Raw genomic sequence first — 25169 nt, 5'->3', positions numbered from 1 at the left:
CCTGACTAATGCCCCCTGTCCTCAACGAATGCCCCCATCTGACATGGTATGACACACCATTGTCGTCTACAGCACTGACTGACTGATACGGACTAATGACTGATACACTAATTTGTATACACTATACACTAAACTACATCATGTAATGTAACATCTCCACATCTGAGGTACATATATATATATATACATATATTAGCATGGACACTAACCTTTTGTTAAGTTTACACAATGTATATTTTCTTATACCAAATAATTGTTTTCTGATTGCATTCAGGCAAAGATTTGGGTTTAGGCTTTGATTTACAGTTCCCATTGGAAAAATACTTACTTCATTGGAAGGTTAACAGTCTACCCCCCCACCCCCCAACAGTTTTAGATTAAGGTGGTAATAAAGTGAGCAGGTTTCATTCAGTCGTCTTTGGTTTGGTTGATTTGGGATGAGGAAGATACCTAACCCATTGTAAGTGAATAGCAAGAACTAAATAAATAAGACTGATAAGATGGACATATTACATTGTAAAGACCTCTACATGAAAGTAAACAACAGAGTAAATCTAAATCACTATAAGATTACTGTACGTCTCTAGCAAATATATACAGCACAATGTCGCAATAAGCAGAAGAAAAAAAAATGGGTATGTTTTTAATGATATAACAGGAATATTTATTCGTTTTCTCAGTATATTGTTACTTAAAGGAGGTTTCTCAATTTATCTGCTCCATGATTCACATGGGTGCAGTATGCCATCTACTGGAGAAAAATAGATCATTGCTTATTTCATTTATAATTTCTATTGTCAAAAAATACATAATCGTGTGGCTCAATAGCTAGAATACTCAAAAATAGCTATTTGTTGAGTCACTGAATGAAAAATACACTGATTAAGTGCCTCATTTCATTTTCAAAATGTAAAGATGCCAGTCTAATATTACAACAATACAACTAGGCTAAATTAGTTTTTACAACCCCATTATTCAGTGGTGCCCTAACATGGTGCTGGAGAGTGTCAGTCACCCTAAATTGCTATTTTACACAGACTGGAACCACATGGAAGTTATTGATCAATTAGTGAAATAACTTGTTCAATTAAGGGAACTCTGGACACTGAGGGCTGAAAAGGGTAGTTTATTTTCTTCACACCAGAGCTCTACATAGTCATTTTAAAGGTCACCTGCTTTATTTATCACATTGAAATAGTTCCAGATGTTAAGAAACGGCTGATTAAAGCTTAACTATAATAACTGTCGGATAGAGGTCCTTGAGGATTGGGTGAGGCATCAACACTGAAGTATAGGACTCTCTTAAGTGAAGAAATGAAAGAAACAAACAAAATAAAGATAACCAATAGCAAAGTGTCTAAGAATTGTTTTTTAGTATATTCCATAATAAGGTATTCACCAACTTAAAATTAAATCATTGACCACAAACACACTTCTGAACATTCAATAAATGAGCTGAATCGTTGTATTTTTATAGTAAGAGAGCTGACGCTGATCTTCCCGTTTAATATGTATTCTTCTCCACATTTAACAGCATACAATAAATGAACAAGTAAAGCGCAATAAAATCAATATGCTCCTAGAAAGTAATTATTTAAAAATGTTATTCAAACACCTGTGCAAAAACACACAATATACAGCCCTACATATATTAAAGTAGATTAAAGTAGAAATACTTAAAAGCAGACGTGCATAATGTAATGTACTTTCTTATCACCCCAGTCTGTTACTTAAATCCCACACAGGCTTTTGTTAAACGTGATTACTGACGAATAAAGCCAGCATTATTGTGAAAATCAGCGGCAGCACGACTTCACAGCACTATGAGACACAGCTTCCTCTTATGGAGGGATCAGAGCAAATGAGATGATCTCCATTCAGAGAAATTGTGCTCTGCTTCTTTCACATCAAAGGCAATTTTCATGTGTGTGTGTACTGATGAGAATAGCATGCACAGAAATACCTGTTCTAGTGAAACACTTATATGTCGCATTTCAACAATCTACGTCGTCCCTCCTTTCTTCCAGGCAGTAAACACCGCATTCTCGTCTCATCTGAATATATTAATGGGGAGATCATGGAGACAAATTAAAAAATAAACATCATCAATGTGGAAACGGTGCTGTGCTGTGCCTTTAAAGATGCAGCGGGGAGACAGAGTGACGTACTGCGTCTAGGAAGGGAGGCAGAGGTAGTGCAGCAGTCAGTCTGAACCTCGCCTTGCTCTGCTGCGGACTCAAACACGGGAGGTACATCTGCGCTGGACCCAAACCCGAGCCGAGCCGAGCCATGACCGAAACCACCAAGACGCACGTTATCCTGCTGTCCTGCGGCAGTTTTAATCCGATCACCAAGGGCCACATCCACATGTTCGGTAGGCTTTTGAATGCAGTTTTATGAGTGAAGCTGGGTTGGTTTTTTCCAGATGTTGGCTAAGATCCACCTCTGTGGGGAGGGTGCTGATCTGAAAGGTTTGGTTGAAATGATGTCTGGGGAACAAAATGAATGGACACAACCTCTTAACCATGTCGTGAGGTGTGTTCAGATCCTGCCCTTTGTTTTTCTTTGTTGGTCTGAGACCTTGAGTTGACTTCAGCCGCTGTCCAGACCTTGTGGTGCTGAAATGATTGCACCGGTAATTGGAAACGGGCGATGTCTGTAAGTGATTCCGTTAGAACCCGTTGTGCCGGTATGAGCAAATAAAACTTAACATCTTTCCGCACACACTGTCCAAAATGTGGATATTGTACGTGCACAACAAAGCACGCCAAATTGCAGTTTGATAGTAAACACCAGGAAGGGGGATGAGTGGTTCAAATCAGTTTTACAAGGGAATTGGTGGGATATATGTATAAGAATTTAGTATGCGGTATTAGACAATAGCAGACGAGCAGAGATCATCTGTGATGTATGTTAATTAGAAAAATATTGGGTTATTTAACTATTTTAACAGCTAAATAATGGTAAGATACGTGTCTTGGCATGCATGTTCAATGCTCTGGATTAACATGCATATATCTTAATATTCAGCAGGTTATTTTGCTAAATTGCACAACATAGTTTTCAACTGATACTGCGTCACTTGGAGTGAATTGAAGTCAGCATTGTTTACTTATTTACCTAAAAAGCCCTTGTCTGGTGTGCACAGAGATTCTTGTCGAAAACACCACCCTAGGACATTTTTAACTAGGTAGAAAGGAAATAAGCATCAATACCTGTATCGATATTTTTGTTTATTGGTCAAATCTGGGAAGATGCCAAAGTATTATTGGTATAATGCATAGGCTACTGATTGAATAAAACATCATTATATAGGCTGTTCCTCACTAAAATCAATAATGTTTTTAATGGAGATTACAAACCATGTGTCGGGCATTAAAATGAGATATTGAATTATAATAAATTAATACATGCATAAATAAACATATGACAATATTTAAAGTGTCACTGAAGTCAGAAATATGAACATAGTCATGTTAACATCAGTGTTTTATAAATGCAGGAACGCATATCATATTTCCAATCAATCTGGAACACTTCAGGTGAAATAGCCCAACTTTATACGATGATAACACATCTTGGCATGTTTGTTAGTTCTGAATGACCAAATTTCACACTTACAATATATCAGTGGAATAGAATGAGATGGGTAGAGGGGTGTATTATATAGTTGGCTGTTGGTAAATATAATCCAGCAGCCACTGTCATTCAGCCACAATTAATCCTGAAATTGAAAATTCTGTTTACGTAAGTGACCTGAGATTTAGCTGAATTTATTCTACCTAAACCGGAAACTATGTAGGTGGGTGATGTTGATGGACTCAGAATCTGTCAAGCTCAAATGTATCGCATTGCACACCATACAATGGCTGCAAACATCTCAATTGTCAGTTGTCTTGTATTTGTTCCACAGTGAAAATGGCACATAGGCTATTCTAGGCTATGCTTGTATGTATGACAATATGCAAAATTGATGAGTAGACGTCCATTCGACGAACACGTCGTTTGTATTTCTGTCATTAACATCGTTATAATCAATTATTCATTTATAATTCCTACCCGATCCTTTACATGTAGCTAAGTATATATTTTAATAAGCAAGCATATGTGTTTTATGAAAGGCTGGGTTGCAATTTTAGTAAATTGTTACATTCCTTGCTTGGAGATTCTAAATGAACATCATTAGCCATGACCAAGTAGCTATATATGTGCATCTAATAATTATAGGCATGATTGGTTTATTTTAGAAACACGTTATCTTGCATACACATCATTCATTGAAACTTGGACAAGCACACATACTAATAGGTACTTTATAATGATGATCTGAACTGGAGAATTACATAATTTAAGAATGGTGACTAACGTGTCACGCAAAAACAAAACATTTAAAGCTACAAGCTTAGTTTAAGGGTATATAATCCGTAGTTAATAGATCTCTGAAGGTGTTCAGCAGGTCTGCCAAGACTGAGCTTTCTCGTGGATAGGTAATTTTGTGTTTGTTAAGATTTTTTTATTCCTGGCTTTGAACTGTGAAATACTAAAAGGCTAACGTTTCTTTGTCATCAGAGACTTAAATCTATGCAAAGCCATTATTTAGTCATTCATTGATTGCTGCAAATGGGATTTGGTTTCAAGCAGATTTTCGTTTCAGACTATATGCAGATCTGGATTTTTTTGGAGAGAAGGGCAAGTTTTATGTTTACTTGCATTCTTTTATGTCACTTTCACATTCCTGTAAGTTAAAGGGAAATGTAGCCCTTGGTTTACTGTTTCCTGAAACTCCAAATAATCGTTTAGTCATCCATCCATTTTAAATAACATGTAAACTGTCAAATCATGGGTTGCTTAACAACTGTAAACAACAGCAACATCGTCATCATAATAATAAAAGCATACATTCAGAATTAATACAAATTAAATTGTAACAGTTCAGTAAAATCTATACAGTACAGTATATACGTATTGTGCACTCGGCTGTGCAATTATTTCGGAATAAACCAGTGTTTATATTATTGGCAATGGTAATATAATTTCACATCTTTTCAAGGCCACCCTTTTCATACTCTGGGGCTGTTTCCCTGTGGAGCACACAATGGCAGACTCCGTGGTTTCCTTGTATTTCTCCCTCATCATTCAAGACAATCAAGACGCACTGTGTGCCTTGGCTCAGTTCTTCAGCCATTTGTTCAGAGTAGTCATGTCTGTACATGCCCTAAAGGCCCCGTATTAAAAAGACGTGTTTCAGATTGGACTGTACTGAACATATATGTTCAAACGTGTCTCTTTTACTAAGGGGTTAGAACGCATGCAACAAATAAAAACATTTTACTTAATAATATTTATAAATATTACTCGTGGACTTTAGGATTATATTTAGCACTCTAGTTCCATCTTAAATTGGCAAACCATTAATTTGGAGTTCATACAAAAAATAATATTCTAATTTCCACAATGTGTGTCAGGCAAAATATGTTTTTATATTATATATAGTTTGCATTGCCTCATTCAATGTAGCACTGTTGCAATGTATACCCTTTATTATAGCTCTCACTGTACATCAGGCCACAGGTTTTTCGAACAGAACAGGACTTAGTGACATGTCTGATTTTCTCTCCCCTTTGAACATCAACACAGGGTTAAATAAAAAGGCAGCAACAACATTTTCAAGCAAAATATGTTCTTTAATACTTTCAGTTGAAGCATCTTTTACCAAAGCATCAACTTGCACATCCATGTTTATTTTTCTTGTTTGTAAATCTTTTTAAGCAACTTATGTCTGAGAAAAATAAACAAACCCATAACTAAGCAGTTACACAACATATTTTCTATCAAAACATGAAAATCATCCATTCACTGAATCAGCATTTTATGGCTACCAACAGAATGCCGGGTACTCAAGAATCAAGAAGTGCATTTCTTGTGGCAAAATTTTAGATATCTCTCAATCATCACAGTGAAATCTAAATCTTTTTTTTTATCCTGGTGTGGGATATATAAATGCTAGGGTTATTTTAGGTTTCTGGAATGTGTACTTACTGTTTGCAGAAAAAAAGACTTTTCCTTGATAAGGGTGCTTTCTACTCCATTACTTTACATAACATTTCTCCTTAATATTCATTCATTGTGCCACATTTGTAGCTTCATCCTTTCATCATAATATTTTTCATGTGCTCTAAAAGCAGGTCCTATGAGGTATCAATGGCTTCAGTGCACTGGGATTTCCGCTTAAGCATTGTTGTTTCAACTACAAATGAAGGCAAACTCAGTGATTAATACTATGCAAGAAATTAAGTTAAGTAAGAATTGGTATATGGTAAAAAGCCTCTTGGATTTCAGCCCAGTAATAGTACACTGGATAAATGCTAAGTATAAGTCTTCCCTTCCTGAATTCATTCTCTTAGTCCTGGCAACAGATAACTGTTTATGTATACTTGGCTTGGCATAATTTCAGGCCAATATTCAGAAAATTCAAAAGCAAATATTTAATAATAGAATCCTAACACCCACTTTGGTACTGTGAACTAGATTCAACCTAATTTTAGAAAAATAAGTATTAGTTGACAGAAGGAAAACTCAGCAATCCAAAACACTTAATCGGTTACCCTTAAAAGATAGTTATCAGACCGTTGTCTCCTACTACTAAATTTGGCAAGCAGAGCTATTGCATAACCCATCTAATTAAAGAAAGACATTGGAATTACTGGTACCTCACTGGAATTTAGTAACAAGCTTTTCCTGCCAATCTGTCAGACACCTTTTTTAAGATAAATGAAGAAAGGTTTAAACAATCCTAGTGTAGCTGGTTGAAGATGTCGGAGCATTCCAGGCAGAAACAGCCATTTAGCTGGTGCCAAAACCAGCTGGGGATGAACCGGTGGAGAGAGAAACTAAAGACTACAGCAATTGGCCAGTCAATGAGGGTCTATACTGAATCTTGATGTGCTGCGCTGAGAGGCGAGCTGGCATTTATCATGCCTGAGGCCAGGGAAGACTGGAATGTTTACTGCAAGCTGATGATATCACAGTCAGCAACTTTGGCATCTTGTGTGCTGCTGTGGGGCAGTGTCTGGAGATACTGTGGACTCTGCAGGCAGACAGTGCATCCCTTTAAACTGCGGTCTGCAAATACAGCGTATAACCGCTTTAACCAGCTGTTTGGCTTTGAATTTCTATCACAGCACACAGCTACCCCCAGAGATTAAAACAAGCTTCTGCTTTTCTCTGACCTATTTTTATAATCTGCCCCCACTGTCCATCTGACTGTCTCTTTTTGGACCCCTCTTCTAATTCAAATCACTCTGGAGACAAAAGTTTGTGAACTAGAAGAGTTATGTTAAGTGCCAGCAAGGCAGAACTGTGGGGAAATGGTTGTCTCTTGTACCTGGAGAGATGGAATTGATACAAGGAGGAATTTCCTTTTAAAGTAATTTGATGGTTTGACAAAGTCTTTTTGAATCAATCTTTCTACATACTTCATCATTCATTTAAACAACAGGCATCAAGAAGTCATCTATAATGGATGTGTTAACAATCTAAACAGATGGTTTGACATACTGATTTGAAGAAGAAAAAAGTCTGACAGAAATTTAAAACATAGGATGACAAATTATATAGTAAAATTAAGCAATAATTAGTTTGTGTGAACACTGAACCAGGCCAAGAATAACAAATGCAAATACGGAATTGTATAATTTAAAACTAAAATAATTGTGCTGAATATAAAACAACGTGTAAATAAACAATTTTAGGAATTAAAGTGAAGCAGCTAGTCTTATTAATGCATGGTCGTGTGCAGTGCTCTGAGTCTGGGTTTGGGTTTGAGCTCTTTGCTCTTTGGCCACACCAGTCACTGCTCCAGTACTTTATCCATACCATACATACACATTCGCATGTGTCCAGCATAAAAATAATAATAATACAGGTGTAAGGAAACACCACAGTCTGGGAAATGATGCTTCACTGGAAACCCAGGATTTCTCACAAGTAATGAAGGTGTCAGATTGTTATCTTTCGAGTCGAGGATACTACCCAAAGGAGGGAACCTTACCATGGGAACTCATGAAAGCATTGTCAGACTGACCTAACTACCTTTAACTAGTACAACACAAAGTGAAACTGCCTCTTTTTGTGACTCATTGTGACTTCTCCTGACTTGGGAACAAAAAGCTTTATTTGTCTAATATTATATTCATCTAAAAACACTGTAACCTTATTGCTAAGCGCTGATCTGATATATCATTAATTTAGTTCCTTCACAAGACAAGGCTCTGTGTCATGCTGCTTGCTTATTATACACCGATCAGCCATAACATTATGACCACCTGCCAAATATTTTGTAGGTCCCAAAACAGCCCTGACCCATCGAGGCATGGACTCCACTAGACCTCTGAAGGTGTGCTGTGGTATCTGGCACCAAGACGTTAGCAGCAGATCCTTTAAGTCCTGTAAGTTGCGAGGTGGGGCCTCCATGGATCGGACTTGTTTGTCCAGCACATCCCACAGATGCTCGATTGGATTGAGATCTGGGGAATTTGGAGGCCAAGTCAACACCTTGAACTCGTTGTTGTGTTCCTCAAACCATTCCTGAACCATTTTTGCTTTGTGGCAGGGCACATTATACTGCTGAAAGAGGCCAATGCCATCAGGGAATACCGTTTCCATGAAAGGGTGTACATGGTCTGCAACAATGCTTAGGTAGTTGGTACGTGTCAAAGTAACATCCTGAATGGCAGGACCCAAGGTTTCCCAACAGAACATTGCCTAAAGCATCACACTGCCACCACCAGCTTGCCTTCTTCCCATAGTGCATCCTGGTGCCATGTGTTCTCCAGGTAAGCCACGCACATGCACCCGGCCATCCGCATGATGTAAAAGAAAACATCAGAGCAGGCCACCTTCTTCCATTGCTCCGTTGTCCAGTTCTGATGCTCACGTGCCCATTGTAGGCGCTTTCGGCAGTGGACAGGGGTCAGCATGGACACCCTGACTGGTCTGCGGCTCCGCAGCCCCATACGCAACAAACTGCGATGCACTGTGTGTTCTGACACCTTTCTATCAGAACCAGCATTCACTTTTTCAGCAATTTGAGCTACAGTAGCTCGTCTGTTGGATCGGACCACACGGGCCAGCCTTCGCTCCCCACGTGCATCAATGAGCCTTGGCCGCCCATGACCCTGTCGCCAGTTCACCGCTTTTCCTTCCTTGGAGCACTTTTGATAGGTACTGACCACTGCAGACCGGGAACACACCACAAGAGCTGCAGTTCTGGAGATGCTCTGACCCAGTCGTCTAGCCATCACAATTTGGCCCTTGTCACAGTCGCTCAGATCCTTACGCTTGCCCATTTTTCCTGCTTCTAACACATCAACTTTGAGGACAAAATATTCACTTGCTGCCTAATATATCCCACCCACGGACAGGTGCCATGATAACGAGATTATCAGTGTTATTCACTTCACCTGTCGGTGGTCATAATGTTATGGCTGATCGGTGTATATATAATGCATTCCATTCCATTACACTTCAGTATAAGAACTGTCCAGTGGTGTAGAACCATGATAACAACAATATTCTATTTCCCTTTGGGTAGTATCCTCTCTCTCAGACAATCGTGGTTGAATTTCCAACCTATCGTTTAAACACTGTGATGATAAACTACCCATGTGAATTCACAGGAACAGTGTTTCTGTTTTTTGCTTGTTGGTTTCGTTTAATCTAATTTGGAAAATATGTATACATATTTCATAGGTACATTTCAAACTAAATAATGAGTCATGGAAAGGGGGAAAGTAAATACTGCAGTTCAGTATAATAAAAATGCAAGTGTTGGTCATGAAATGAGGACATTTTCAACAATTTGGTTAAAAAAATATATGAAGATCCATTTCAGATAACTGCATGCTGCTGAAACATATATGAATTTACTTGAATACATTAGCAGGCCATAAATCTGCTACATCGCTCACTCTCAGTTGTGTTTTTCCAAGCACTTACAGGAAAACAAAAAGAAATTCAGAAGTTTCCCTTCTTAGAATAAATAATGCAAAGCAAAGGAGAAGTCGGAAACGCACTAGAGATTTATGGATCATAAATTAACGTAGAAACAGAAGAGACATGCATCCAACCGGGCTCGTAAACAGAATGGTGAAAAATACATTTGTTTATTTTCTTTATTCTGTGCATTATTTGGATCAACATGTTCTCTGTGAATTTGAGCAATTGGACCAAGCAACAACAACTCGGCTTTACCTTAACATGATTTAATGTTTATTCTCACCTTTGTTGTGATGACTGCATTTAGAAAATACAGATGAAAGCATCAATGCAACACTATCGGTTATCTCCTCTCAAGAGGTAATCCTAATTTGTACAATTTCACCACAATATGATTTAACTGGAGTTGTCCAAGTCTGCAATTGACAATTCACAATTTTGAAAGCACTGAGAGAAAACTGAGATGTGTCACCAGTGAAATTAGAAAATCCAAATGTGAATAGCTGCCCTGTCAATACAAAACATACCTGCTTGAATGTCTGGATTTCAAATAAAAAGAGGCAATTTTTCAGAGCCCAAATCTGAGCCTCAAATAAATCTGTGGCTTTCACAGTCCTCTGATCCTGTTCTCCAGAGATGGAAGTGTGGGGGGCATAAAATGTTTCATACAGAAAATGCATGACAAATACGGTATGAAATTAAAGCTGGAAAGATAGTGGTGCATTTTCTGGAATCCCTGCATTAATATCCCAAATCCTCAAGAGCAACCTTTTTGAAGAGGCCCTCCATATATTGCTCTGTGCCATCTTAAAGAGCAAATTGCAGATTCCCAGAATATACAGGTTTATACATCTAGATGTCTTGCAACAACTGTTTAAGGAATGTCCCTGTAATATATATGTATTTCTTAATGCTGACATCATGATGAGTTCCAATATCAAAATGCAATCGCTTTTGAGACAACAACCTACATTCAGACACCAGGGGTATCCTTAAGGCTGATGTCAACTGCAACTGCTAGGATTTGAGCACAGCTTGAATCTTACTGTTTATTAAAGCCTCAGGTAAGATTAGGTCAATTAGAGGATTCTCTTTATATGTCAAGATGTTTTAAAACCTTTAAAAAAAATGGCACTTACATTTTACAATTATGATATTTCTAAGTGAAAGACTCCTGCCTTCTGCTCACTAATGAGAAAAAGGCGTTTCTAAGCAGCGATCATGTCATTGACAAGAAATAGCATTTAAAGGAAATTATTTATGCACCAGTACAAGAAATGGTTGGAGAATTACTTTGCATATGCATTACTATCACATGTCTAGCAATATAACAATAGTTTATTTTAGTATTTAAGTAAATTGCATTATGTTCTATGGGTCATCATTAATTCTTAACACGTGGTTGATTTTTCTTGTAGTTTATAATGAAAAGGGCATCGTACCCAATAATTCCCGTACACTGAACATCCATTTTGAAGTGTTACAATTTATCCGCAGAGGAGTCCGTTTTCGCCACCAGCAAATAAAACTGAAATAACCTGCCGAGAGAGAAAAGTGTGAATGACATCCAGAGGTGATTTACTGCATAGGTATTCTTTAAAACTGAAAGATTTAAATTAACATAATTAAGACCCACTTAGGTTGGTGATTGTGACACGTTCCTGGAGATAACATCTGAATGCTGTTCTCCAATTACAATTCCAGATGACTCTGTTATTGAGCTGGATTCTAGTTTAGCAGGGTTTTAATGGTGTGGATTGTGGAAGCGCATATATTATTTTTAATGAAGAGGCAGACATGGGGGGGGGAAACATGAGCCCTTCAAGATTATAAATACTTATTGGTATTGACAGATTCTGGCTGAGGGGGAGATCAAAATGCTACCATGCATGGTCTACCTCTAGGCACTCGCAGGGATGATAGACTTTGGGTTTACCAGCACCTGTCTGGGGTGGAGAACACGTCCCATTGAGAGTTGTGTAGGGCTCTGACTAACTCTAGCAATTTCCTTGAAAAACAATAATTACAATTGCTTTTCACACTTCTGTTGCCCCAGTTAATGTATGGGGATTTGTCTGAGTGCTTTTTTCTTTCTTCTAAAATAGCATGTACTTTCTATACAAGGTGCTTAGTCTGAAGGGTTGGAAAGTAAAATAACAGGGGAAAAATGTAGGGGGGGGGCAGAAATGATTACAATTCTTCAGCGTGCAACAGCATATTCACAGAGTGGATGTCAAGTTTCCTTTTTCAACCGGATGATTAGAAGCATTTTATTAATCTCTCCATTGTGAATATTTAATATTCAAATTAGTGCTAATATATATAAAAAAATCAGTTTTCTTTGAATTAAATGTTAAGGCGTTCACAAATATTTATGTATTATTTACACCAATACCTAACATTCCTTAATTAAAAAAAATAAAAATCTTAGTTGAGGAAAAACATTTTACAGAAACTATCCGGCAGAAAATGTGCTGAGAAGACCAGCCAAATGAGAACAATTGATTTATATATAATTACATATATTTATATACAAAACCATTTCTAAAATTTAGGCTATGAATTTCTGGGGTGTTCTTAATAAATCAGAATGATGAATTGTACTTGTGTTTCAGACACCTAGCTCACTCGATAAGGCCGTGGCTGTGTGTCGTATGACATGCTTCATCCCACATAACCCAATTTCTTTCTCATGTGGCAGCAGTAAATTGCATATTCCACCTGGCAGAGCACAGCCAGAAATCATGTATATTTCACAGGTTTCATCGCCATGTAGCTGCTCCTCCATGGCCTTACTGCCACGGCACTTGACTCAGTCCCTTTGTTAGTCTTCTCCCTGTGAATTTCTCGCATTTACATTAAAAACGTCAAAGATCCTCCAATCTTCATACCTGACTTGTGTCCTCATGTTTTTAACCCCAATTCACGGTCAATGTTTCTGCTGATAGTTTGTCTGAGATTTGACTTTTCACCCTCTAAAAACTTTGAAAGCTTCTACAGGAAAGTCAAGTTCTCCATTCCCTCTGTTATGTTGTTCGCAGTGCAGTTTCCTCTCACACCCTTATACTCTTTCTTCTTCAATGCATACTTCTGGTAGACATTTCTAGAACAGTAGAAAAGACCTTTACATTATTTAATACTTGTGATATTTAGAGGAACATAAGCATCTTTGTCTCCTTTTCTGGTGGAAATGTGGATTGAATATTAAAATGTTTGCATGTAGTCTGTTGTAGGGTTGCTAACTCATGTAGGGTATTTTATTATATGACAAAATGGCTTAGTTTCAGGATTGACTCATTAGTGACGTTGAAGTTAGTTTTTCTTTCTTTCTTTTTTTCAAACATCCATATTTACAGGAATTACAAGTATGTCGACAATTATGTAGCCTAATAACAAAATATAATTATCATTTCATATCATTATTCTGAACTGTGATACTGCATTGAAGTAGCAGAAAGCAATTCCACTGGTCTACAATTTTTTTAGAAGTCGTCTGCTTCAGGGATAAAATATTCTATTTATTATGGACATATGACCATTTAAACTACTGTTTGGCTACTATTCCCAAGATATTTAAGTTTTTACATTTTACGTCTATGTATAGTGTGAAGATCGTAGAGTTTTAATCATAAATTGTAAACCTAGGTCTTTTTGAGATCCCTTCCCTTTATAACTAATTTATCCTCTGCCATACACAAGTCAAGGGTCGTATATACTGACCCAGTAGCATATCTTGAAAACTAGAGCCAATCAACAATTTTTAAGTATCATTTTCATTCTCCGTGACCCAGAATTAGTCGAGTTTGACTACATTTATTTCAGAAGCATTTTGGCTTTAATACATATTAATTTCTTTGTTAACTTTTGTTAACTGTTGTTTAAAACTGAAACTAGTATCAGTCCTAAAATTATTGATAAACTACAAATAATAACAACAACAACATTATTATATTACTCATTGTATTACTCAACATATTAGCATACATAGCTCAATATAGTCTGGATGCAAGAACTGTACAGGATTGTTGTTCTTTGTGTTTTCCTGAATTCATAATCTGTTCCACTTGGAGAAATTTGGTCTCTCTCACCCCAGCTTTCTTAACAAGCTTGAAAGGGTTTATTTGGAAAGATGCCGCTGTATTAATTACCTCCTGTGATTGTGATGCAGTGGCTGTAGTCAGTGCAGATGTTTATGGAGTAAACCAGGGGTTGGGTGAAGCGATACAGTTGGCCCACAGTGCTCTGTGGTTCACCCTGATGCCCCTTCCTTATGAAAGCAGCAGGTGCTGTCAGCTGCTTTGGAAATCCTGATGCATCTAGAGATGTCAGGCAAAAACAAGACAGTGATTAGGAGTGATATTCCCCTCTCTCTCTGTCAATACTGTCTGCCGTCTAAGAGTGAGGTCTGCTTTAACAATTTGTATTCTGTTTGGTACACTTACTGCAGAGTGATCAGCAGTCTTTCACCCTACCTACGTTCATTTATCTTGTATATTTATGCTTTATTGCGTGATTAGACTTCTTGGAAAATGCCAAAAAGCTAAATTCCTACTTGACTAGCATCTGATGATGATGATTTGAGGACTAGCAGTCACGCGGGCTTTTGTGACAAATATGGCTACTCTCCTTTCCTCCTTCAGAAGCCGCCAGGTTGTGAACATCCCCACCTGAAAATGTTATTTCAAAGTACTGAAGAGGTTAAAGGGTTACTCATTCCAGGCCTTCTTCCCTCTCATTGATTTTCCCCTGCCATGTTTGCTTTCACAATACCCACCAAGGAATTTCAAGTAGCATATCTAATTTCACAAGTTCACAAATCTGCAGTTGATTGAATGCCTTTTTAGTTCCAAATCTGTTCAAAATAGATAGCGGGCTTGTTGGTAATCTGTAGTAAAACAAAATCAGATTGCTTCTTACTGTGTGCATAAAATAACTGTTGCTAGGTAACTAGAAATATTAATAACTTTCAATCGAGGAAGAATTTTGTGACCTAATCGGATTGTATTCACATTTGCTTTGTTTTACAGCAGGCTTTCACTTGCCCCCATAAATATTGAGACATGTATTACAGGGAAAAAGGCACCTAAAATGCATCATGTTTTCATGGTTTTGATTTTGAAATGCTTGGATAATGAAATACATGATTAAAACAATTTAGAGTTGATGTTAATGGTATAAAGTGATTTCAAACTTCAATCATGATGGTGACATAATAACTTATCTATTGGGATTCTTGGTGTAAACAGCATACTGAATGGAAAGAGACTGCATTGTACTGAGGCATCTGTAAAACACTGCTTGTTTTTTATGTGGCAGAACATAAGATATGTTATGCCATCTTTACTTACTATGATTGGCATTTGATTTATTTTTATGAGAACATAAAAGTTTTTGTATTTATTTTTTAAGAGGCAGAATTACAAGCAGATCCCACTAATGAACAACATACACACATTTATTGTACAGTGTTGAAAAAACAGGTAGTTAAAAATGATTGGGCTCAATAGCATCTGCTTGCTGCTTGTCACAGATATATTAAAAGTTCTATGAAACATTAAATAAACACTTAAGGGGGTTAATTTCAATAAGTAAGATGTTCCTTCACACAGAACAAACTTTGAGTCATTGTGTGACAGAAATTCTTGTATTCTTGAATGTCTGTCATGCATTTAACAATTTGATCTATTGTGTGTGTTTGTGTATGCCTAAGAGTAATTATATGGTTTATCAGTCTCATTGATCACATTACTCATAGACTACTACATTAAATGCAGCATAAGGATACATTATTAGAGAAAAACATATTTGTATTTGTTAATCACAGTCGGATATAAACCGGACAAAGAAAACATGTCCTGCCTACACAATTTCAGTCATTTAAACTGACCCCTGACTAACCTACAGGCAGCATTTCCAGAATGTTAAATCAGCTTGTTAAGTATCTGTGCTTAAACCTCCCATTTCACTGACCTCTGACGTACTCAAGGCATTAACCTCACCAGGCCTGCCAGTGTTTGTAGCTCACTACAGCTGTTCTGAGATATTAACCTATCAAAGGTTTAACTGTATGGATAGAAAACTCTGGCTTTACAAGCAAAGAAAACATGTCTTTACATCCCTCTTCTATACAAATCTTTAACGTTTGCCTTGTGACAAAAGCTTTTTAAAATAACCCAATCACATCACCTTCTACCTTCCCATCTCTGATGGTTTGTATCAGAAAACTGAATTATTAAATCTCAAAGCTGTTTTTCTTGAGAAGCTCATTTTCACAGGTTGAACCCTAAGGGAAGGAAAGTTTTTCGTAGTTTGATTTATTTTTAGCAGGGGGATCTGTGGGCAGCCAAGACATACATATATATTTTAACTGTGACTCATTCAACAGGTTTCTACAGCAATCTGTTTCTTTATTGTCCAGATTCCTTAAACTAAAAATGACGTCCATGACCTTACATCTAAAGGAGAGAATATACAATTTTCAATTCAGTTGATTTGTTTTCAGATATATTTTCTAGGCCACTGCTGCTTTAATTCCTATTCCTCTGATGTTTAGCATGTGGTAACAAGAAACTTTGACCCAACACATGATTTGTGTGTATTTTTTATTCCAAAAGTAATTATCTAAAAATCTTTGTAGTTAAATAACTGTATTCCTACCTCCATCTTTATCCCTAATTTAAGCATAGCTTCGAATTTAATATCTTCCTTTATTTTTCTTTGTCAGTGGACAAAATGATGAGTTTATTAATGCCAATTAATTATATAAACACCTAAATAAAATATAGATTTTTGATGTTGACAGGAGGGACCTTATATTATTCTATACACCAATGTATTGCATTAGTAGGTTACTTGCCCCTAATTAAAACGTACCATTGTCAAATCCTCTAATTTCTCATTTCCCGTGACATTTTTTAAATGAGACCTGAAATGAAAAATAAAATATTAAATAAATCCTACCAGAATTATGCAACTCCATACATCAGGAAGGGCTTGGGTTTCTTACTGAAAGCAAATTTTGCTTTAAGGATTACAATGGGGTGTGTGGGCAGAAGGGGTGGTGTGCCACACAACATTTTATATTCCGTAGTTGTGACTATGGAGAACATTCACCTCATGCAAACAAATTGGAAACTATCTCTAATTTTGCATTCCATACTAAATATTAGAATATAAAAAAAGCAATTACTTTTTATTACATTGCCTGGTTTAATTCATTACCAACACAGACAGACGACTGATATTGAACCTCAAGTCATTTCTCATGAAAGATTTGTTGTGTTTACACCTACCCGTTTCTACTGCCCGAGCTGACATTTGAAACAGCCTACAGCTTCAGGTGACCATGACAAAAAGTACTTGAAAAATGTGAAGGGCATTCATCATGTTGACGCATTAGCGTGAGAGAGCATATTGAACAGTCTTTGCTTCCCTATGATATGCAGCCGGATGAAAGAAGTTATGAGAAGCGAAGGCAAGACTGTTTATTAAAGTGCAGTTGACAAACGGCCTTCATGAGATGACAGATTTTGTCCTGGGCTCTGACAGTGCAATGCACAAATTAATTGAAATCGCAGAGAGAAGTCGATGAGAGTTCCTTTATGAGATTTGCACTCATTTTTATGTAACTTCTTTTCTGATTGTTGGACCATACTGACCCACATTTTAATGGCTACATTAAAATGTATAGAAAGCTATGCTTGCACACTGAAGTTTATTTGCAATCTGCCAGACAGTCTTCGGTGTGGACAGAATAGGAGCATTTTCACAAGTTTCATTCTGGTATATGGAATGAATCGTGTATGATTAATTATTGTAATTAATTAAACCTAACCACTCAAAGTCAAAATGATGTGGCCACCTGGAAATCTCATGAAAACCTCACAGAGAAAGATAACCTATATATAAATCTTTCTTATGCAAAAAAGCATTATGGTTATAGAGGTTTTAAGGAGATCTGATTGGGAATGCTTCAGTTCGAATTGCTCTGTTGAGATAAAGATAATGTCTCAGGTGGGCATTAAAATACTGAGGAGGAGATGCTGTCAGAGCGGTAGGAGAAAATATGCTAATCACTGAATAGAAACAAATCATTCCTTATACAACTAAAATATATTAAATTCACATTTGCACACAATAAAGCTTAAGAGAAGCTTCTTAAATTGATCATTAAAAGACACAATGCTGTGTAATTTTTGTCTTTTAAAAACCCAGCAGAGAAAATGAAAGAGCAATTTTTACAACACACAGTTTATTTGTTTACTTCCTGAGTTTTATTCTGCAGTTGCTGCTCTGAACCTCCAGAAGCCTCTCACTTGATTAAAACATAAACCTTTTTTTTTATTTCCTATACATCAGCATTTTGCCCAGGATGGCTGCAACACAAAGCTTTCCATTATTTGCAGCACATAATTGTCTTTTAATCAATAAGGCAGAACTGCATGCTTCAGAAGAAGCCAGAGCCCCATAAAAGAGCCTGTTTGGCAGCGTCTACAGCCGCCTTCCTTTAGAGGCGACTGGCTGAATAAATCACTCTTGTGTTTCTATAAAATGGTTCCTTCAACACAAGTCTTTGGCTGTCCTTGCTGTCTCCTCTTCCTTCACACGCTGTACTGTTTATAGCAGAGATTGTGCTGTTCTGTTCTGTTCAAGTCTTCCAGAGTCTTCTCTACAAGGTGTAACAGTGTTCTCATCTTACTAAAAACAATGTTTACTTAAAAAATGCATTTCTGTAATTTAAACATTTGTAATGATTCTTTAACACAATCTCTAATTGCGTGGTTTAATTCATTGTACAGGAAGGAAGCTTGTGAACTGATTTGTGCAGATTAATCGACTGATCAAATACTATCATTACCAAGGTGGATCTGGGATATGCAAGAGTATAGAAATGGTATTTCATGATGAAACAGTATTTATCTATATATAAATTAGTCTTTGCTTGCCTCCAATAGTGACAGTAAGGTTAGGTTTGGAAAATGGCTGCTCCTCCACAGTTATAAGTGAAAACATATGGTATCCATTAGTACAGTTATAGTTTCTAATACTACATGCAATATAAAGAGACAGACACTATAATTGCATAAGAATGTTTTATACAAGTATATATGACAAGTATAGTTGTTTTATAGCAGATAATTTAGACTAGCTTCAATCATTTTCCCCATCTTCTGTACTGATTTTAAAATATTACAGCCATTGTTTTCTTCTCCAGAATAATGTGCTACACTGGCGAAGTAACAGACTGTATTGGCTTTATAAAAATGTCATTTGTAAATGGTTTATTCTTTAGCATTATGAGATGCATAACAGAATGCAGGTTGTGCAATTTGTGTGCCATTCCACCGATTGTACAATTGAGTGTTTTCAATGGATGAGCCTTGATCCAATATTTTTTCAAAATTAGGCAGTCATTTTTTTTCAGTGTAGGCAAATGGAAAAATAATTATATGACTACAAAGTAGGGAGAGAGAGAGGAGTGAAAATGAAAACAGGATATTAAATATTGTTCCAACACTGCTGAAGTAGAAAAGCTGTGGTTTTCAGATCCGCAAAACCAAGCTTCTCTCTATTCTGAGACAAAGAGAAGTTTATCTTTCGATTAACAGAGGTCTGAGTGATCATGGAGTGAATTAGTGCTTAACTAAACCTTGCCAGCCACAGAGGGTGAATTTGGCTGCTGCCAGTCCCCTGCCACCCGCACTACAAAGAGAGAGAGAGAGTGCACTGACAGGAGGGAGAGACTGACATTTCCACAGGACACACGCTCACCAGGGGAAATGAACCAGGCTCCTGCTGACAGGAAATGTCATTTCCCAAGGCCCCCTGACAATGCTGTTTGTTGCTCCATCCCAAGCTGTAAAAGTACTGGACAGATGAACAGTCTATTTTTTTTATAATTATTATTAATCGTCTTATCGCTATATGTCTCTCTTAGTGTTTGATTGCAGGCTAGGCAGTTTGATCTATAAACTAGATAAAGTAGATTGTGAGGATCTTTATATGTATTTCCACAGTTGTCCAGTGTTGATTTGAAATAATGGTGATGTCTGTCTGTAACATTCAGGAAGGTGAATATTTTATCTTTAATATATCTGAGTATTTGTTTTTCAAACCTAACAATTTTCCAGGAAGAATTTGCATCCCTGTGAAGACTATAAAGACAGGAAAACAGAATATATATAGATTCATGTTTAAACGAACATGACAGTATCAGACGATCAGCCAGAAACTTCATCCAATATTTTCAAATTGTCATACAGTCTACAAAAATCGGGATGGAATCTGCCTGGAAATGGAAATAAGAGATAAAGGTTGTCTGTTTTCCACTTCAAACGTGTACTGTTCGGAGATGTGAAAGGCAATCTATGGACTGAAAAATGAAACGAAGGAGAAACATCCAACAAAGCGACCAATACCTAAAGTTATTCTGCAGTGACATTTGTGTCTCAGAATGTTTCGTAATGCTTTGAATCCCAAAGAATGCCATTTCTGTAGAATGATTAAAGACACAACAACAAAATACTTAGCATGCCATGTGGACTGCATTAGTGGGAATGTGTGAATGACTTTGTCCAAGCATGTTATCATTTGTCTCTCTAACATTGTGGCATTTACCACTCCATGAATCTCCTTGATTCAAGCTTTAACCTAAAAAAGACTGATTCCATCTGCGAGAGAAAGGCCTGCAAGTGGGAACTCATTTATTTTTAACTAACAATGCATGAATGGTTTAGATGTATAAGAAAAATCTAAGGCTTTAGCTTCTCCATGCAATGTTTGTGGAAGTATTTTGATTTGATTAAGTTAAAAATCAGCACACTTTTAAAAAACGGTATTTGCGTGAAGCGCCAATTAACCGATTGATCCGAGGGAACATTTCAGAGAGGTAAACACTCTGCTGATTCTGGGTTTTCTCACTAAAAGCAGAAACTGCTGACTTGAGTCAGAGCAGATATGCAAACTACAGGAAGCTCACAGAATATGCAAGTTATTATTATTTTTTTTAGTACCTATATATGTAAGTATGATACATTACTTTTACATGATTATGAATTACAAGCTTATGTATGAAGGGTAGAAGGGTCCAAGATTCAGTTTTCCTACACAGATCTACCTTCCCTTATTAGTGGTGCTCAGCCAGTTTAGCATGTGACCTGGAATTTAGTTACAATTGGCTAGTGGAAAATTCTAGACTCCTATCTGTCGTCTTCAGATTATAAGGTTCATCACCAGAATGGCTTTACATTATTTTCGGTCACCGCTGCAGAGCTGGCTGCCAAGGTAGGACTGTAGAATGGTAAAACAATTCTAATTCATTAACGCCACATGGCAATAGAGCAGCAGTGCAGAGCTTTAATGAAAAATCACCTCTGACTTCTGCCATAGGGCAGAAATGTATGGTACATACCATAAACAAAATTGATTTTTGTGATGATCACTTCCACTAGCCTATCATTTGGAATTAGATGTATGTCAGACATAAACAATATTTATAGATAATCTAAAATGACAAATTGGGTAGCCTACTCAGGTTTTCTCCCATTCTTCTGTATAAGCTCAATAAAGGGGATATTTAAATAACATATCTTTAAGAGATCTTAATACTTAGACATGCTAAATGTGATGCATAATGCCTTTCCACATAAATACCATTGAGTAATGTGTTCCTGCAAGACACCGCTGAGATGCACTTATGAGTGACAAATAGACTGTACAAAACAGTCTAATGATTCATTATCAAGCCAAAGGCATAGAAACATTGCCATCAATAAGTTGGGTCCCTCTAATTAAAGTGAAGTTTGTCATCAGAACAGTTAAAATATTCTAAGACTAAAAGTTAGTGTATATTATATAATCTCATTTTTGTTTTAAATGCATATTGTGAAGAAGCATAAAGCTGCCTGTAAATCACTTTTCACTATGTTCTGCTGTAGATTATGCATTTCACAAGATTCACACATCATGTCTAGCTGTAAGTACCATTTACTGAACAAGACAGCCAATATAATGTTGGTTTGCTTTGAAAACAGATAGTTTAACTCACACATGAGTGAAATGTCTTTCTTGTCATAAATGGCACCACCTCCAATCCTTTTACTACTTCTTCTGCTCGGGTGGGGACATTTAAATATGTCTACATTGATCAAAAAACAAGGTTGCAAATTTCTATTCAGAAGTTGTTATGTACACGTGTTATATTTACCAAAATAGGTTGCTACTGTTTAAAATTGTTCTGGTTAAACTGTAAATGGCAGCTATCCATTCAATCATTCATAAATTAGTCTAATGAAAATAAGAGTGCTCTGCTCAACAAAGTGTCTTTTGGATTATTGTTCTGCCCTGGCTATGACTGTGGTATCTTGATCTTGTTCAACATTATAAACCATAACCATAAAAGCTAATAAGTAATGACAGGAATTACTGAGGTAGAATGATCTCTTTAGTTGGTCTAATAAAATGTATTTTTTTGTCCTTGTTAATATTAACCTGTTTTTATTGTTGAGACTGCATGAGGGGCTTTTCAGAGCATGGAATAAATGGAACTACCTAAAGGTACTAAAATTAAGGATAGAGGACCACATTGATAAAATGTATTTTGACAGTATCTGTAACACAAGGAATTCAATGGCCTGTATAAGGTGAATTCCAACATCAATAGAGATAAAATAAATCCAGATGAACAATCATCCATCAAATGCAAAGCTCTCACTCATTCTGTGGTGGTCTTCGGAGAAAGGATAAGCTTTCCTTCCTCTTAAAGTAAGAAAACATACAGTGCCTATAAAAAGTTTACACCCCCTTGAACTTTTTCACATTTTGTTGTGTCAGTGCCTCAGAGTTTCATGCATTTCATTTTGGATTTCTTTATAAAAAAAATATAATTGAATATGTCTCAACCCCCCTGAGTTAATATTTGGTGGAAGTACCTTTTGGCAGTAATTACAGCTGTGAGTCTGTTGGGATAGGTCTCTACCAACCTTGCTCACCTAGATTTGGCAATATTTGACCATTCTTCTGTGCGTGTGTGTATATATACACAGATTCTCCTATATATTCTGTTGAAAGATTTCCAACCCCCTTAATACACAGATTTATTGTATGACAGCGATCGTCTAATAAGCCACTTTCTCCACTGCAGCTGCAACCTTAATGTCCCTCAGTGCAGATTTGTAGCAGAGGATCATTACACTGGGTAAAGTAGCACGTAACATGGTTATCCCCCTGCTGCAGCACATTGAGCTGAGTAGTAATGGTCAGGATCCAGGATGTTGACTTTATGAATTTGAGGCAGGTTAGATTGAATGTACAGCTTTACATTAAGTGCAAGCTGATAGCTACACAAGAATGTTTCCTTTATTTAATCGTTAACTGTCTGAATGCATTACGGATCACTTAAAGAAAATGTAAGGCTGTTAAATGCAGATAAGCTTCATTCAAATTCAAAACAGTACTTTTGTGTTTTACAAATGCAGGGCTCAGACACCCCTGAACACATAACTCTCTCAGAGAAATACACACTTGCACCCATTTTTGATAAACAAATAGTCTAAATATGATATGCTATATTAAACAGTTCATGATTAGATTGTGTATTTCTCCATCAGGAAAATATGTATTACTTCAACACAAAGTTAAATAACAAAACATAACACCCTTTTTCATATGTTTGGAACAGTAGCATGCTAGGTTAATAGATAATTCCACCTTACCCTGCAACACTATATGCACATTAACAGTATGAAATTGAAATAAGCCTTTTTCTATTACAGCTGGGAATAATGTATCGGTTTTATTTAACGAAACTACCAATGTGTGTAACTATAAATTGTTTTAAAGTACTATATAGACTATATGTGTAAGTCCTATACATATAATGATACACTGTTTTAAGGTTTAACATTTTTTTACTAATTTTATTTAACCTGAATTGATCAATACAACTTTAAAATACATTCTAAACTTAATGCAGTTATACTGCACACAAGAAACAAGTTATGACTTTGATATAAATACGATCTGATTCTATTCAGCTATTTCAACACAAGTGGCTCTTTTGTTCAGCATTGATTTGATACCATACTGAAATAAGTTTTATAAGCACACCCATCTTAGCACTGTTCATAGGCAATGCTGTTCCTAGCTCTGCAGGGAGCAGCAGAAATCAAAGTAAAAACTTAATCTGTACACACACTCCCCAGTATTTTTCCATGATTTTTTTGTTCTTCTTTTCTTTTTTAGCAGAGGAATGAATTGCCTAAGGCCATGGCAACCGATAATACTGACGGAAATACCAACATGGTTTGTTTCCATGAATAGACCATTCTTAAAAAAATCTATATAAAATCTGCAGTTTTGTGAAAGATTGAGAATGCAGTAATGCAGGGAAATACGACACATTCTCTCTTAAGCTTTAAGAACAGTTGAAAAACAGAAACTCTTAAATATTGGAATTAAGCTTTCATTATTTCAGCCTGGATTCATTAACAGGGCCTATGTCTTGCAATGGTCTTAAAAACACTGCTCTGTGGCATCAGATCTATCCCCTAAGCATCCCAGTGTCATGCACCATTGCTTACATATTGAGTGACAATTAAATAAAACAAAGCCTTACCCATTGTTAATTTAGATACAGTTGTGCTCTGAGGAGGTGGAAACTATTTGTCTGTTTTATTTTAGCATCATTACTGCCGAGGTATTAGTGCCACAGCGGTGAGACTAGTGGCACATTTCCCCTAATGCTGCCGCTCTGCTGTTCACACAATGACATTATTTCTCATTCTCGCTTGCTTCTGAATGTCTCCATAGCATACTTCAGTAGTTTCACATCACAATACTGGCACACATTCAAGCCTTTCCACAGGTCCTCAAGGTCAATGCAATATAAGGTCCAGACTTTTCTGCAGAGTTGCATTATTGGAGTCCATTTCAATGAACATAAATTACATCATAAGAACATCAAAGCTTCCACTGGAAGGGTAGTTCCTAATTACATGTTATGAGGGAGAGATAAATTGTAATGTACCTGGTAATTTGCTCTTTGCCAGGCTTGGTTCAAAAGTTAACCAGCCATAGAAGCTGTTTGTAAGACACATAATCTAAGTTATGATTTTTGTTGGTGCCAAGGCGACTCACTCAACAACACAACCCCTATAACCTGCTTCAACTTGCAG

The 25169-nt window shown here is 36.7% G+C and overlaps 1 protein-coding gene across 1 annotated transcript in view; it reads left to right on the top strand.

The window, feature by feature from the left end:
- The first annotated feature begins 1998 nt into the window (after nt 1–1998).
- nmnat2 (nicotinamide nucleotide adenylyltransferase 2) overlaps nt 1999–25169 on the top strand; it is a 42691-nt gene continuing 19520 nt past the window's right edge. Inside the window, exon 1 of the mRNA XM_066691973.1 lies at nt 1999–2374. Coding sequence (XP_066548070.1) covers nt 2290–2374 — 85 coding nt within the window. The 5' untranslated portion in view covers nt 1999–2289. The remainder of the gene's footprint in view (nt 2375–25169) is intronic.

Source organism: Amia ocellicauda, chromosome 19, assembly GCF_036373705.1.
Source record: "Amia ocellicauda isolate fAmiCal2 chromosome 19, fAmiCal2.hap1, whole genome shotgun sequence".
NCBI classification, from domain to species: Eukaryota; Metazoa; Chordata; class Actinopteri; order Amiiformes; family Amiidae; genus Amia; species Amia ocellicauda.
The sequence above is the reverse complement of the archived record's forward strand: the minus strand, read 5'-3'. Positions and strand labels throughout refer to the sequence as shown.